The sequence below is a fragment of the Schistocerca gregaria genome, chromosome 6, assembly GCF_023897955.1.
Source record: "Schistocerca gregaria isolate iqSchGreg1 chromosome 6, iqSchGreg1.2, whole genome shotgun sequence".
In the NCBI taxonomy this organism is placed as follows: domain Eukaryota; kingdom Metazoa; phylum Arthropoda; class Insecta; order Orthoptera; family Acrididae; genus Schistocerca; species Schistocerca gregaria.
This window is the reverse complement of record NC_064925.1, coordinates 40,787,369-40,803,897: the sequence shown is the minus strand read 5'-3', so window position 1 is coordinate 40,803,897 and position 16,529 is coordinate 40,787,369. Positions and strand designations below refer to the sequence as shown.

Here is a 16,529-nt window from a genome sequence, read left to right as displayed (position 1 = left end):
CATTGAAGGGCAGGGTGGAGTTCCGTTGTGTTTTCTGACGAAGGCTGGTTCTCCCTCGTTGTCAGTGATGGCCGTGTGTTCACAAGGAGGCGAGTTGAGGTCCTGAGTGCCGGACACACTGGATCTACAGCTGGAGTCGTGGCCTGGGACGCGACTTCGTGTGACAGCAGCAGCATTCTCGTGCTTATCCTACACACCCTTGATGCAAATCTGATGCCGATCTGGTTGTTCTACGTGTTGTGCTGCCATTCATGAACAGAATTCAAAATGACTCTGAGCACTATGGGACTTAACATCTGTGGTCATCAGTCCCCTAGAACTTAGAACTACTTGAACCTAACTAACCTAAGGACGTCACACACATCCATGCCCGAGGCAGGATTCGAACCTGCGACCGTAGCGGTCACGCGGTTCCAGACTGTAGTGTCTAGAACCGCTCGGCAACAGCATTCCAGGGGGTGTTTTCCAGCAGGCTAACGCTCGTCCACATCCTGCTGTTGTAACCCAACATGCTCTACGGAGTGGTACCATGTTGCCCCGGCCTGCTTGATCACCGGATCTGCCTGCAATCGACCACATACTGGATATTATTGAACTGGAACTCCAGCGTCATCCACAACCGGCATTAACCGTCCCTGTATTGGCCGGCCACGTGCCACAGGAGTGGCACTCCATTTCACAAACTGACATCCAGCACCTGTACAACGAAACCCTTGTTCGTTTGCATGCTTGCATTCAAGATTCTGCCGGTTACGCCGCTTATTAATGTACCGTCGCTTCAGGTCTGCAATGGCATATCTCGCGCTTACGTTAATCTGTGGTCTTGCGATGATAATCACCTAAGTTATGTTATCTAGACATACGTATACCGGGAATTTCATTACAGTACATTAATTATTTCTTCGTGTTGTGATTTTGTTCCCTGTAGAAGCAACTGACCACCAGCGGAAGACATAAAAATGACGCTGCTTTTATTTCAAAATGATCGGTTTCGGACAATGTCGCCAATCTACATGCGATGTATATGACAGTCAACTGATAGTCCCGTTCCGCAGGTGACTCTGTAACTACGACTCATGATTTCAAGTCCTCGGCTGCAAGCAGTGGTAAGGGAAGTTCCACGAGAAGCAGAGTTATTGCACCTAAAACCTGGTACGTGGTGAGCTTTATTCATATTGGTTGAAAATTCCTCTGTAAACCGATAAATGGCGCGTTACTTCTAATTTAAAACTCTGGCTAATGACAATTCTGTCGGGATATGTAAGTGTAAACAGTAGTAAGTGCCAAAAACAAATCGGCCAGTAGCATTAACGCGTGCAATGTTCACGGCAGGAAATTGGTTTTCAGGAACGATTTGCACGGATCTGAGGACAACGTTGATAAAGATCCACAATATACACCTGAAAACAAATGTGCTTAAAAAGTTGTTGCTAACGAGGTAAATGAGAACATTTATTTAGAGCAAACAAACGATATTAATTAGTGTCGCTCATCATTGCTTACGTAAATTTGGGTGTCAGGATGTGGAACTAGACACGTCAAGGGCCACCCTTAACATTGTTCATGAGCTGCTGTGATGAGGTTACTAAAATTCGATTTCTATTATACTGAATGATGGAGTAAGTTTTGAGGTTATTATAGCTTGTTATTGCTAAAATTGCTAAAGCAAATGATAGTGTCAGACACTGCAGCAGTTCGAACCTTTTGAATTTCTGTTTTTGAGAGATATCACAGTAATGTTGCATCAATTCGTCCAGCAAGTAAACAGTGGAAAGTTAGTGGTAGCGCATCTCAAGTGCACTCAGTTTGCAAGTAAACAGTGTTAAGCACCGACTGATGAATTTTTAAGAATAGACTTGTGGGAGGATTTATCATTTTAAACACATGTCGTTGCTGTAAATATGTTTTAAAACAATTACTAATCTGAATAATAACTCACATTCCTTATACTTGAAATGTCTTATTTATGCGATTTTATTGAAACATTACTGCGCGATTTCTCGAAATATCCAACATGTCCCTTCTCGTTCTTTAGCTTGACGACATTGCCCGAACCCAATAATTTTGAAATGAAAACGAAACTTCTGAAGAAAAGTCATAGACTATTTATTAAAGGAAAACACCGGCATTTGACTGTTTTATTTTTTATTAAAGTACATCCCAGGTTTCGACCCTTTTATGCCATTTTCAAGTATTTTACATTGCAAGTCCTGCAATATATGTTAAAGACATAAAATCATATACTTGAAAATGGCATAAAAGGCCGAAACTTGGATTGTACTCAAACAAACAATGAAACAGTCAATTGGCGGTGTGTTTCTCGGGGAAAAAAACCATAAAACAGTGAGAGAACGTCACAAAATAGTTAGTGAAGGATTTGAGCCACCATTTCGGTATAGTGGCCAGTACCTCACAATGCAGTACGAACATAACTGCCACTGTAAGTGTCGTCGTCGGAAAGCGGCGAGTCTGATAGCGGAAATCCTCGTTACTGTTAAATGTAAATAAAAACATTTTTAGCCGGCTGCGGTGGCCGTGCGGTTCTAGGCACTTCAGTCTGGAGCCGGGACTGCTACGGTCGCAGATTCGAATCCTGCCTCGGGCATGGATGGGTGTGATGTCCATAGAACTACTTAAACCTAACTAACCTAAGTTCTCAGAAGTTAAGTCCCATAGTGCTCAGAGCCATTTGAACCACTTTTAAAAATATTTTATGGTAATAATAATAATAATAATCGGACTTATTATTATGAAAAGGATTGTTTCTACTCACCGAATAGCGGAGACGCTGAGTTAAACAAAACGTTTAGCCAAATACGCCTTCAGCTGGCCTTGGCAGTCAGAGTCTTTGGTCATATGTGTGTGTGTTTGTGTGTGTGTGTGTGTGTGTGTGTGTGTGTGTGTGTGTGTTGTCTATTCTGATGAAGGCCTGTTTGGCCTACAGCTTTGTTCGACAGTCTTTTTGTTGCGACTATCTGTCACTCAGCTTCTCCACTATATGGTGAGAAGTAATTATTCTTTTCACAATACTGTCATTATTCCATCTAGGATTTTCCATTGTTGGACTTGCTGAAAGAAGACTGAAGGTTGAAATGGTAACGCTACAATGTGCTATGACGCACGATCGTTGCGTCAGCGAACTTACAACTTCTGACCTATTTAGAAGCCAAGAGATAAACAACATAATTTTGAGGAAATGGTTCCAATAATATTATTATTCAACACAAAACCCAAGTTACAGGAATGGTACAACATTAACTTATTGATATTCGAAGAATAGAAGGGATAAGGAGTATTATTTCTATAATTTTAACAAAATAAAGGTCGGCAGTTACATAGATAATTAAGAAACAGGGATGAAGCTTTCTTAGATTTAATTTTATCTCTAATATCGCTGAAACTAAATGTTTTGCTAGACAGCGCTCTCGAATGGCGGAAACGAAGTCATAGTGCAACGAATCATAGTACACATGTGACTTAACCCACTTCACTCGGTGAACGGTCAACGTACAAGTATACAACCCAGTAGCCACTAGAACTGTAATATGGAGTAGTTTTGCTACAGAAGTTCTTATTATAGAATAATAACGGTTTCTTGAAAGCAGTTCAAAGTATGAACACTGTTGGAATAAAAGATTGGGTTATGGCTTACTCGTGTCTCCGGACCATTCTCACTCCCGCCATTGTCAACAAGAAACCTGAGAAAAACCGTGACCGGGACCTTCAGACTTTATCAGTTTACTCGACTGAAAAGTTGCAGATCACTTCACAATAAATTCAAGTGAAATGATTACCTCTACCTGCAGGCGTTGATATAAGCCAACGGGGACAGTTGAAAACGTGTGCTCCGACCGGGACTTGAACCTGGGATCTTCTAATAACATTGCAGACAGGATGTTACGAAAAGGTATCGCCAAACATTCAGGAAACATTCCTCACACACAAAGAAATGAAATATGTTATGTGGACATGTGTCCGGAAACGTTTACTTTCCATGTTAGAGCTCATTTTATTACTTCTCTTCAAATCACATTAATCATGGAATGGAAACACACAGCAACAGCACGTACCAGCGTGACTTCAAACACTTTGTTACAGGAAATGCTCAAAATGTCCTCCGTTAGCGAGGATACATGCATCCACCATCCGTCGCATGGAATCCCTGATGCGCTGATGCAGCCCTGGAGAATGGCGTATTGTATTAAGCCGTCCACAATACGAGCACGAAGAGTGCATGAACCACATGTTGTGTCGTACTTGTAAAGGCACATGTTCTAGCAGCACAGGTAGAGTATCCCGTATGAAATCATGATAACGTGCTCCATTGAGCGTAGGTGGAAGAACATGGGGCCCAATCAAGACATCCCCAAAAATGCCTGCCCAAACGTTCACAGAAAATCTGTGTTGATGACGTGATTGCACACTTGCGTGCGGATTCTCGTCAGCCCACACATGTTGATTGTCAAAATTTTTCTATTTGATCTCGTTGGAATGAAGCCTCAGCCGTAAAGAGAACATTTGCACTGAAATGCGGATTGACACATTGTTGGATGAACCATTCGCAGAAGTGTACCTGTGGAGGCCAATCAGCTGCTGACAGTGTTTGCACATGCTGTACATGGTACGGAAACAACTGGTTCTCCCGTAGCACTCTCCATACAGTGACGTGGTCAGCGTTACCTTGTACAGCAGCAACTTCTCTGACGCTGACATTAGGGTTATCGTCAACTACACGAAGAATTGCCTCGTCCATTGCAGGTGTCCTCGTCGTTCTAGGTCTACCCCAGTCGCGAGTCATAGGCTGGAATGTTCCGTGATCCCTAAGATGCCGATAAATTACTTCTAACGTCTTCCTGTCGGGACTTCGTTCTTGAATCCTGTCTCGATAAAAACATACCGAGCCACGGCTATTGCCCCGTGCTAATCCATACATCAAATGGGCATCTGCCAACTCCGCATTTGTAAACATTGCACTGACTGCAAAACCACGTTCGTGATGAACACTAACCTGTGATGCTGCGTACTGATGTGCTTGATGCTAGTACTGTAGAGCAATGAGTCGCATGTCAACACGAGCACCGAAGTCAACATTCCCTCCCTTCAATTGGGCCAACTGGCGGTGAATCGAGGAAGTACAGTGCATACTGACGAAACTAAAATGAGCTCTAACATGGAAATTAAGCGTTTCCGGGCGCATGTCCTCATAACATCTTATCTTTATTTGTGTGTGAGGACTGTTTCCTGAAAGTTTGGCCGTACCTTTTTGTAACACCCTGTATATATGAAAATGGTATCTGTTCTTTTGGACATGTCCGAAAGAACAGATACCATCTTCATATGTATAAATTCAAGTAGTTAAATTCCTTCTTATCAACGACTACTGCGTTTCACGATCTCCGCATGAGCTATTACAGGTGATACGATAAAACATTATAACCATTGCCCACTGCGACTTTGGATGCCGCCTGGTGGCAAATGGTGAAATCCATTGACATAAGTGATTTTGAAAAAGTGCAGATTATTATTAAGCAATTCCTGAGAACGAGTATCCCGAAAACGGCGAAGCTGGTCAAATGTGCACGAGCTACTCTCGTGAGCACCTCCTGACAGAGGTAGGGCGACAGTGAGAATTCCACTAGCCGCTAAATGGTTGGACGTCCACGACTCTTCACAGAACGTGGGGGTCTGCTCTGTACAGTATGATACATGGCGATCTGTGGCATCTCTGCACAATGCTGGTGCACGCACTAGTGTTTCGGAGCACATTGAACATCGTTGAGCATGGAGCTGCACAGCAGATCGTCCGTACGTGTTCACATGTTGACCCAACGGCATCGTCAATTACTACTGCAGTGGTTACGGGACCATCGGGATTCGACCGTCGATCAGTGGAAACGTGTCGGCCGTTCCGGTGAATGACGTTTTACTACACTAGATCGCTGATCGTCTCCCCAAACCCCGTCATCGAGGTGAACGGCTGCTCGAAAAATGCAGCGCGCCACTGGCGCACGCTGGTGAGAGCAGGATTATACTGTGGGTGACATTCTGCGGCGCCTGCATGGGACCTGTGGTGGCGATGGAGGACACGCTGACAGCTGCGAACCACCCGCATCACTTCGTGCTTGATGCCATCCCCCCGACGGCGATGTCATATTTCGGCTGTATAACTGCCGGTGTCTCGGAACCAAAGGAGCATTATAGTGAACTCACGTTGATGTCTCGGCGACCTAATTGATCGGATGTAAATCCTATGGAACCCAGAGGGGTCACTATCGGGCGCCATCACGGTGTACGCAAATCAGTGGCCCGTTATTTATGAGAATTACATTCAATGCCACATACTTCCCCAAACCTGCTCACAAAATGTCGGAACCCTTGTATACAGAATCAGCGATATATTTCGTTCAAAATACGGACGAACAAGATATTAAACAGGTGGTCATAATATTTTGGTACGTCAAAGTATTTTACAATGATAGCCAAAATGCATTTATGATAAATAGTTTGTTCCAAAGAGCACAGATTTTGACAAGTTTGAATGATAGTGAACTAGACTTATTAGTCATGGTTGCGAAATAATAGCCCGAATACTTCACGGAAGAATGGAAAAACTGGTAGAAGCCGACCTCGCGGAAGATCAGGTTGGATTCCGTGGAAATTTCGAAGCACACAAGGTAGCACTGACCCTACGACGTCTCTTAGTAGATAATTTAGGGGTTGGGTTGTTTGGGAGAAGAGATCAAACTGAGAGGTCATCGCTCTCATCGGATTAGGGAAGGATGGGGAAGGAAGTCGGCCGTGCCCTTTCAAAGGAACCATCCAGGCATTTTGCCTGGAGCGACTTAGGGAAATCACGGAAAACCTAAATCTGGATGGCCCGACGCAGGACTGAACCATCGTCCTCCCGAATGCGAGTCCAGTCTGCGCCACTTCGCTCGGTTTTTGCTTTATGGATAGCAAGATAACATGATGGCCGAAGTACAGAGAGTATTAAATGTAGATTGGGAATGACTAGAGTAGAGACTCTGTTTATTAATGTCGACTGTAAATTAAAAAGTTTGAAAGTCTTTCAGGTAGGTGCTTGCCTGGAGTGTGACCATATATGGAAGTGAAACATGGACGATAGATAGTTTAGACAAGAAGAGAATAGAGGTTTTTTGAAATGTAGTGCTACAGAAGAACATTGTATACTCCATGCGTAGATCGTTTAAGTAATGAGGAGGTAATGAGCAGGATTGCGGAGAAAAGAAATTTGTGGCACAAAAGAAAGGATCGGTTGATAAGTCTTAAGGTGTCACAAGTTTAATGTTGGAGGATGGTGAGAGTTTAAAAATCTTACAGGAAGATCGAGAGATGAATACAGTAAACATATTCACAAAGATGAAGAGACATGCGCAAGATTGAGAATCGTGGACAGCCGCATCAAATTCGTACGGTGTCGTAATGCCCTTTACAGCTGTTTTTGCGATACCCTATTCTTTTGTTTCCAACAGATGTTCGCTTATTTATATGTGGTGGAGTATAATAGCTTTAATTCGAACTATTCTTTCCCTGATGTCGTAATTTCTCGAAGTTAAAACTGTTTGTGTCTGATGTTTCACAATATGGAAAATGACGTAATGCTGTAGTCACAATGTTCCGTCCATTGTTTGTAGCATGCTCGATAAGGAAGTGGCCAAATTCGGCTTCTAGCACCGCAAGTCCTCTATCCGCAACTGTAATGAGCCTTTCGGAATTGAAATAATTTACTCTTTGCTACATTTCCCCAATAAATCTCATATTTAATCCTTCGCTATAGGAGCAATGTCCTGATGGGTCGCACCATTTAATTTGGTGAAATATATGTTTCTCTACGTTTCCTCAGTTTGCTATTTGACAGTAGATGTTTCTGTGTTCTGTTTCGCTGTAGTGGTGTACTAATGAACAATTACCAGTATTAGAATTTTAACATTGTAGTCATGTTTATTTTTCGAAATAAACCAGCTTAATGTTTGCTATCAATTGTGCTAAAAGTGGCTAGTAACAGCAAATTTGATGTTTCATTCAACTTCAGTAATTTTCATGATAAAGACTAAAAAAAAGTTCACGTTTTTTTAATTTTAGTATGTATTTTTACTCCTTTGTTAGATCCAGTTCAAGGAGACTTCAAATTTGCAGTAAGAGATGTAGATGACACTAGTGTTCTCCTGGAATGGTCTGTGAGTATGCGGCTACAAGCTACTGAATAAGCAGCAACTTGTGTAGTAGGTTGTAAGATTTATATTTGAATAAATAACTGTTGCAATTGGAAGTTAAATGTATCTGAAAACTTCTGACAGATATGTCTATTAGAATTTACTGAAACAAGTGATAATATTTTGCTTTGTTTTATTTCTTTTAGTCTCCTTAAAAGCAATATGTAGGCAGGGAGTTTTATCTTGCAAACGTATTTAGCTACTTGGAAGATTTATAGTTTTATATTCTCCTTAATATTAGCAACTTTTCTTTCATAAACAAATACAAAACTGCTTGGGATATTATGCATTGACAGATGGATAGGTACACACACACACACACACACACACACACACACACACACACACACACACCACACAAACAAAATTAATTTGAATGTAGTTGAGTGAAATCCATGTTTCCCTTTTTCTGTGTAGTAATAGAAATTACAACAATGACTTGATGCACCTGTGGATCAGTTTCACAAGCATAGTCGACAATCATAGCATTACAGTTTAACAAAAAAGAATAAACAATTAATTTAATAATGCATTTAGATATTTACATGTCTATGTTGTCAAGTATGGCGCTGGTAGCTACCTATGATTTTATAATATGATTCATCTCATCATTTACCTGAAGTAATGTTAGGTAAACACAGGAAACCACAGTCAGACTGTACTGATGAGAGTTAATGCTTCCACTCTCCTGAAAACAACATCAGTCCATTACAGATGGCACAATATGAAACCCTTTGTAACTAGGGTATGGAGCTTGCTTGCACATTCTTCCAAAGAAATTATTTGACATTATTACAGTACTGTCAATCCGTTCCTCAACGTCAACCACATCAACATGACGACCATAATGTTTGGTTTACATTTTCTGTACCACAACTTCCTATTTGCTCGCTGGAAGAACTTCAGTTAAGCTTAGAAAAAGGAGTGAATGACTGTATTACATATTACCAATTTATGGTATTACATTTTCCTGAAAAATTAAAACATTACTGTATAAGAGCGTGTTGTGGTATGACAGTAGTGTTTTATCGTCGTTTACTTCCATTACAGTTTTTTGCAAACTCCAACTCTGTAATTAATTCAAGTATTTCTTGAGTTTGCAAATTATCATACTTTTCCTCCAAATGTAGCTTTCACAGCGTACAGCTTCATCCATTTTCTTTATTTAATTTGGATTTATGATGGTGCATTCAGAAGATCAGACGCCATTGTTTATTCTCATAATTGAAGTGTACTTCTTCTTGGTCTAACATCGTCAGGTCTTCAAATTCTGTTGTCCTTTACAGTACCGTGTTTTTGTGCATGTTATCAGATGTAAAAAACGTTATAAATGCCTGGTATAACATGTTACTGAGAAATGTTATTTCTTTGAACAGTATGAACATGATAAGACTTCACTGGCTTGTGAAATATTGGACTTCGAGCTGTCTGTTCTCTGTGGAAGCGAGAATCTTAAATACCTCATAACAGAGAAAAAAGGCCACTTGAGACTGTCAGGTATTATGCCTGACGTGACCTACAATTTCCAACTGATTGGTAAAACTGTGACTGGCAATAGGACTCTACCTACAGAGACTGAAGTTCGCACACTACCTGCTGGTAAGTATAATGCCACTGTGTTTCATCTGTGTCATTTGGAAAACTATATGGCTCTGTTATGTCAAACAGTAACAACCGATTATGGTTAGCTAACATACGTATGTTGGAAGGATTGAGAGAAGGGAGGTGTAAAGGTCCCATTTGAGGGCCATGAGAAAGAAACTGCTTATGAATCTCACTGTTCCAGGTTTAACTTCCAAGACAACATGCTTAGTTAATCATGTGGGGATTTCAAAATAGTGTACAAACTGCATAACAGCGAAAATCTATTCATACAGATTTTAAATAGTAATTAATGACACCAAAACTTAAATGAAATCATTATGTTCATACAATACCTTAAATAAAACATAAACAAAAAACGTAAGTGCAAGGTAAAAAGAAATTAAGTGTTGTAACTTCCCACCTATTGATATGATAATAAGACTAGTACATTCTGTGTACATAAGTGGATGTTCTCACTCACAGTACATATTTAGAATAATTATGTAGTTTTCGAGATAGTAAACTTTATATAAATAAGTTAATATCAAATCTAAGCTATTGACTATATTGTTCTTTTATAGATGAAATCGTTGTGAAGCATTGTTACAACTTCAGTTCTTCTGTCAGTTTTTGTGATTGATACAAATGCTTACTTTGGGAAAAGGTTTTCTTTTCCAACTGAAGTATAGTAAAACACTATCTCATTCAATATTAATGTGTAAATTGACTCAGCTCAACTACAGTTGAACAATTCGTGCACTCTGACTGTACTGCCACTGACTAGAACCACTGTACTACTGGAGTATAAAAATGTAGTCGCTTTTCTATTTTATTTATTTTTTTACCCATATTTATTCATTTAGATACAATTGATGTCACCGTGAGTAAGTTTATATTTTATATAAATATGTATAAGGAGAAAACAAATTGAAACTTGACAGGCTGAGGATATGTTATGTTATTTCAGTGATTATAAGTGCGAGCAAAACTTACATGGAAATTGTTAGTATGAGCCTACTTACCCTGTTCTCTCAGTGACCTGCATGAATGAACTGATTGAGTTGGGAAGGGTGTCTTGGTTCAAATGGCTCTGAGCACTATGGGACTTAACATCTGTGGTCATCCTTCCCCTAGAACTTAGAACTACTTAAACCTAACTAACCTAAGGACATCACACACATCCATGCCCGAGGCAGGATTCTAACCTGTGACGTAGCAGGCGCGCGGTTCCGGACTGAACGCCTAGAACCGCGAGACCACCGCTGCCGGCGAAGGGTGTCTTACTGCTGTTGTATCCTTTTCTGAGGCAAGTTGGCCATTAAATTTTTTAGCTGGCGTTCAGTATCCCGGATTCTGGCACCGAACTGGCGCGACTCGAGTTCAACTTCGGACATACCAGGGAAACTCGCTGGCCAGGGGCTGTCTCAGCTTCACTCAGACAGTTCACTGAGGCACGTATCATGTGGAGTCGACCATCGCGCTACTAGAGAATGAAGTCTGAACATTGTCATATGAGACGTGAGAGGAGGATGCGGGGTGTCTGTGGCGACCCGTAGTGGTGTCAGACTTTCCTGACCCACTACCTGCCATCACCCGAAGGCACGCCCAGTGGCTGCCCAGCGCACTGTGGAGCCAGGAGTGTCGCCGCTGTGCTCTGAGGAACACTGGAGGACTGTGACCCCATCGCTGCCTGTGTTCTCGCCCTGCTTTTCAGTGATGGACTCCTGCGACAGCGCTGGCCGTGACTCACCGCTGGACGGCAGGCGGCACCAGTCGTCGGCACTCCAGGTGCAGCCGTTTGTGGTGACGGGGGCCTCTGTGCCTGACGACAGTTCCATACAATGGCTGCTGCAAGTGTTCCATGAAGGGTGCCAAGTGACAGACTACTGCAGGGAGTCCATTTCTCGGTCTCGTATTGCAGGCTCTGCTGTGAAGGGGTTACAATGAGCACGGTGCACTTTACGTCCACCATCGCTCGATGTGGTCTGACATGATGGACCCGAACCTTGATAATGTTCCAATGCAGTCCACTGTCACATCTGGATGCCCAAAAACTTGTATATTGTATGACTCGAACATCTGGCCGAAAGGAGATCCACAACGAGACTCCTTTGAAAATTTGGCAAGTTCTGAGAACGCTCTCTCACACAAGTATACACTTCACAGTGGTCTCAACACCTGACGCTGTTCAGGCGGCGTGTACACGCTGCTAGGCATCGCAACTTCAATAAGCATAAACAGCGCTATTGCAGTCAGATAAGCGTTCTACCTGCCTCAGAGCGCTGCAGCTCCAATCATTTTCCCATCCCCCGACGTTATGTACGCGTAGAGAGGTAGAGAGAGTCTTCTGGGTGTGCCACTTTTCATCTCAGACAGTCCATATACGAAACAACTCTCAACTTTACTGATCTTGAGTGTTGGCTCTTGTCTTGCAAGTGATGAAGAAGGACGAGATGGAGGAGTAATAACTTCATTACCATAAGCAGGGCTCACCTACCCCAGGTAACAAACATTTGTGAGGACTCTTGCCATTATGACAACGAAGATCTCAGTGACAGAGAAGATTGAGAGAATGGGTCTCAATATGGCGTCGAACTAGTGGAATTAGTACCTCATTCAATAGAAACATCTCTCTGGCTGACTGGAATCACGTGGTAATGTGGTCGGCGTCTGTTCACGAGAGGTACATCTAATTACACAACAAAAGATTAAAATTGTAGATGTGGAAAAATAACGAGATCACTGTAAAACACCATGGAACAAATGAAGAAATGGAAAACACACAAAAAGAAATCCTCAAAACAATATTCCGTATGGGTGAGTTTCATACTCAGTCTCACAGGACAGACAATCTTAGTTCCATAATTGAAGTTGAGCCTGTGAACAACAGAGTATCCTTGATATGACAAATAACGCGAATACAGAGATGAACACACATACTTGATTCAACCAATAAATTGAAATACATCAACAAAAAGTGAGTAAACCATTCAATAAGGTAGACAATACAATTATCACAGTGCTGCAAAATCAAGAGAAAATTGTTGTAAGCGATTATAGCACACAGTCACGAAATGGTACAATATTTCTAAAAAAGTAAAATAGCATGGCATCCTTGTGCACAAATTGAACAATCAAAATAGAAAGAGAAAGGTAAAACTACGCAGAAATTTGAGTCTCAAAAGAATATCAAACTATATAATGAATAAAAAAACTAAACATCCCAAAACCCATGGCGTTCAACCAGCAATAATATATGTGAATTGCTAACTTCTTATATCATAATCTCATAAGCGTAATACAAGGAAATTTCAATCTTCAAGAGTGGAAAGGAGCGGTTATTGACACGGACTGCTACCTGATTCAAGTGAAGATAAAGTTAAAGCCCCAAAGGTTCAGAAAAATAGATGTCACTAATTTCTTGCTTTTATGCTGTTATTAGGAAACGAAATTCATAAGAAACTAGCTAAACTGACGATTGGATCCAACACAAGTTTATGAAAACTGCCCAAAATCAAATTCCCTTATGAGGGTGGGAAAGGACTTTGGTGGAATGTAGATTGTGAACAGACAGAAGGCATTTAAAATATGGAATAAAGGCGAATGAGTACAAGCATTCGACACGATCTGGCTACTAGAAAATAACCATCAAAGGTAACTAGGTTATACTGGACACTAGGAGAAAACTGAACTCCGTTATACTGAAGAATACGTCCAAAACCAGAACACCCCGATATTTTATAAAAAATTTAAAACATAACTAAATGAGTACCAGATCCTGAATCTCTGCTTCATGAATGAATGTTGATAATTGCCAATAAATAACTACGAAATCTCAGAGAACATTGCAAATATATTTAAAAATATTTCCTAAACTGCCAAACCATATGATTTGCACCAGACGTTTCTGTGAACAGTAATCCAGATTGACAAGCACCAAACGGAGAGGAAACTGATAGACAAATTAAAAGATAAAAAAGTTGCTGAAGATGAATTGTCGCAGAACTGTTGAAATAACCTGATCTGAAACCTTAAAATAAATTACATTGATATGCAAAACATGTGGCAAACCGAAGTTTTTCTGGATTACTGGAAAACTGAATTGATACATCTACTGGATAGGACAAGAGACAGAACTGATATTAATAAGTTTTGAAGGGACTGACTTCTTCCTGTTCCATATGGAATTATATTTCAATGTTCCCTAGACAGAGCAGAACAAAAGTTTGAATTCAAACAATTTTGAGACCAAAGTAATCTTGCATAGAACAAATTTTCGTCCGAAATCCAACCCTCAAACATCAAGAAAAATTTTAATGGGAAAGAGCTTAGTACGTTTTTGGATTTAGAAAAGCATTTTGTTCGAGCACTGTAAGCCTCCCTTTGAAAGTCTGAAGTAAGAAGTTCCAGGCCTCATACTCATTGTAATTATTACTGAAGCACTGAAAAGTACAAAATATAGGACCGAATTATGGGGAGATATTTTATAATATTTTGAAATTAAAACAGTGGTGAGAGAATATGATGAAGTATCTCCGCAACATTTCAACTATTTCTCAAAAAATGAACTCCTAGTGTAGTGAACACTAAATCTGGACTGTAATATAGGTGAACTAATGAAATTTGGAAGAACAAAAATCGGGATGGACTGCTTAGTTGTTTGAGACGATCCAGCAACTATGCCAGAGCGTTCAAACAGCACAGAGACAAATAGGTATTCTGAGAGGAATAGCAGAAAGTATCACTGCAAAAAAAGATTACATATTTAGCAATAGTCTGGCACAAAACTCTTAAAACTACTTACGGGAAAATCGAGAGCGTTCCTCAGATCAGATATTTAGGTGAAATCATTTACAGAACTGCCCTGGGAAGACTGTTACGAAACACGTTGTCCGTAAATGAAGACAGCTTTCAAGGTTACAAAAGATGTGCATTACAAAGACTGCACATGTAAATGCTGGAAACTGAGATATTACGACAGAGTAAGGACTGAAACCATGATCTTAAACAGAAAGGGCACATTTAAGAAATACAAATGAGAGAAAGAAACGTAATCAGGAAATTTTTATGTAAACATTGCGTCAATATTATGTATAAGTGAACATTAAGTATAAGTAAATAAGAAACCATAATTTACTTGGATGTGAAAATTCTATATGAATATTAAAGGGATAACCAACCATATTAACTAAACACATTATGGGACCCTACAAAGCTCACAGTAAAGTAAAAATTCTAGCAATAAAAACAAGAAACAGGACAAAATAGAGAGAAAAACTGATGGAAACAGAAATTGATGTACGAGGGTGAATAGTCTTAAGGCAGAAAATTCGACTGGGCACTTTGGAACGACACGGGCTTTGATCGTTATTTGTAACATCCTCATTTACCTCAGTCAGTTTTCTTGAACCCACGAACTGTTCTGAAGCGATGCTTAATACCGCTCAACGTGGGAAAGTTGCTTAAAAGACATATCACACTAACGTGTCAGCAGGGTGTATAAAGCATTCTGTTTCCTATTGTGAAAATAGCTGTTTAACAAAGGTTTGATTGAAGTTACTAATATGAAACGAGATCTTGACTAAATGTTTTTGCAGTATTCTCATTTTAACGGTGAATAATGTGTTATGAAGTCCGCCCTAACATAAAGTTGCTATGTAAAGAACGGAAATTTTTAAGTTAATAAACGTTTAGAAGGTAGGGCGACAGTTATTAGTTTTAATACGTTCTCTCAATACAACACAGCTGAAAAATATTCAATAACCTAAGTTAGAAATAAGGTTGCGTAGCACTCCACTCGGAATAGAAAGAAAATCACAAAATTCTCTATTTCATCGAAACACCTGGAACAGTTGTTTACTCCAGATGGCAATCGTTTTCTCAACTTCTCTGCTTCTTTGACTAAACACCAAGAAGAACATCCGAAAATTTCTCTCTCTCTGTGAATGCTCGAATATTCTCCTTTCTGAAGGGCTGAAACAGCCAAACACCTACTTAATTCTTCGTACTTAATGTCGTAACTTCCCTACCTGACCATTCCCAGTTCTGAATTTACTTCAATCTGTACCCAGTTTCTGTATTTCCTGAAAAACCAGCTGAACTAAAAATCATTTTCTTTTACTGTTCGCAAGGAAAGAAATAATGATTATGCTTCAACGACCTCTGCATTGGCTGTTTTATATTAAGCACATCATACCACGACTGCAACACACTGTTCGATTACACAGCATGATTTACATGCTCATTCATCTCAAATCATAACAACTTGCAAGATTCGTACACTCGATACAGGCTGCATGCCCTAATTCGCTATGACAGCGCAAGTGACATCAATAACGTTTCTTTACTCTTCATTGTGTTCAGGCTTCTATCTGAAATTACTTGTACATTTTTCATGGCGCCTTTTGTTTGTGTGACAGCCATAACACGTTATCTCTTGTTTTATTGACAATCCCGGTTTTTGTTTCTTTACATACTCCTCCCGCGTACACATGCCATCTAAGACTAAAATCTGTTACTGTGCTAATATATCCACAACAGATAGTTAAGAAATGACGACCCAGCTGCACAGCGAATTCCAAGTTTATTTTAGTCAAGATACCTCATCTTCCTTCTTTGAAGTCAGCTTGAAACAGTCACAAAAAAAAGAAAAAAAATTCTTGTTTTAATACAGACTGGACTTGAGACAGAATGCCTATCGGTGGTGAATCA

The 16,529-nt window shown here is 40.3% G+C and overlaps 1 protein-coding gene across 3 annotated transcripts in view; it reads left to right on the top strand.

Moving 5' to 3' along the window:
* Positions 1-16,529, top strand: part of LOC126278137 (uncharacterized) — a 500,725-nt gene that overhangs the window by 336,260 nt on the left and 147,936 nt on the right. For all 3 annotated transcript variants that reach the window (XM_049978028.1, XM_049978029.1, XM_049978027.1), the window contains exons 16-17: positions 8,128-8,198; positions 9,611-9,833. In XM_049978028.1, coding sequence (XP_049833985.1) covers positions 8,128-8,198; positions 9,611-9,833 — 294 coding nt within the window. The remainder of the gene's footprint in view (positions 1-8,127; positions 8,199-9,610; positions 9,834-16,529) is intronic.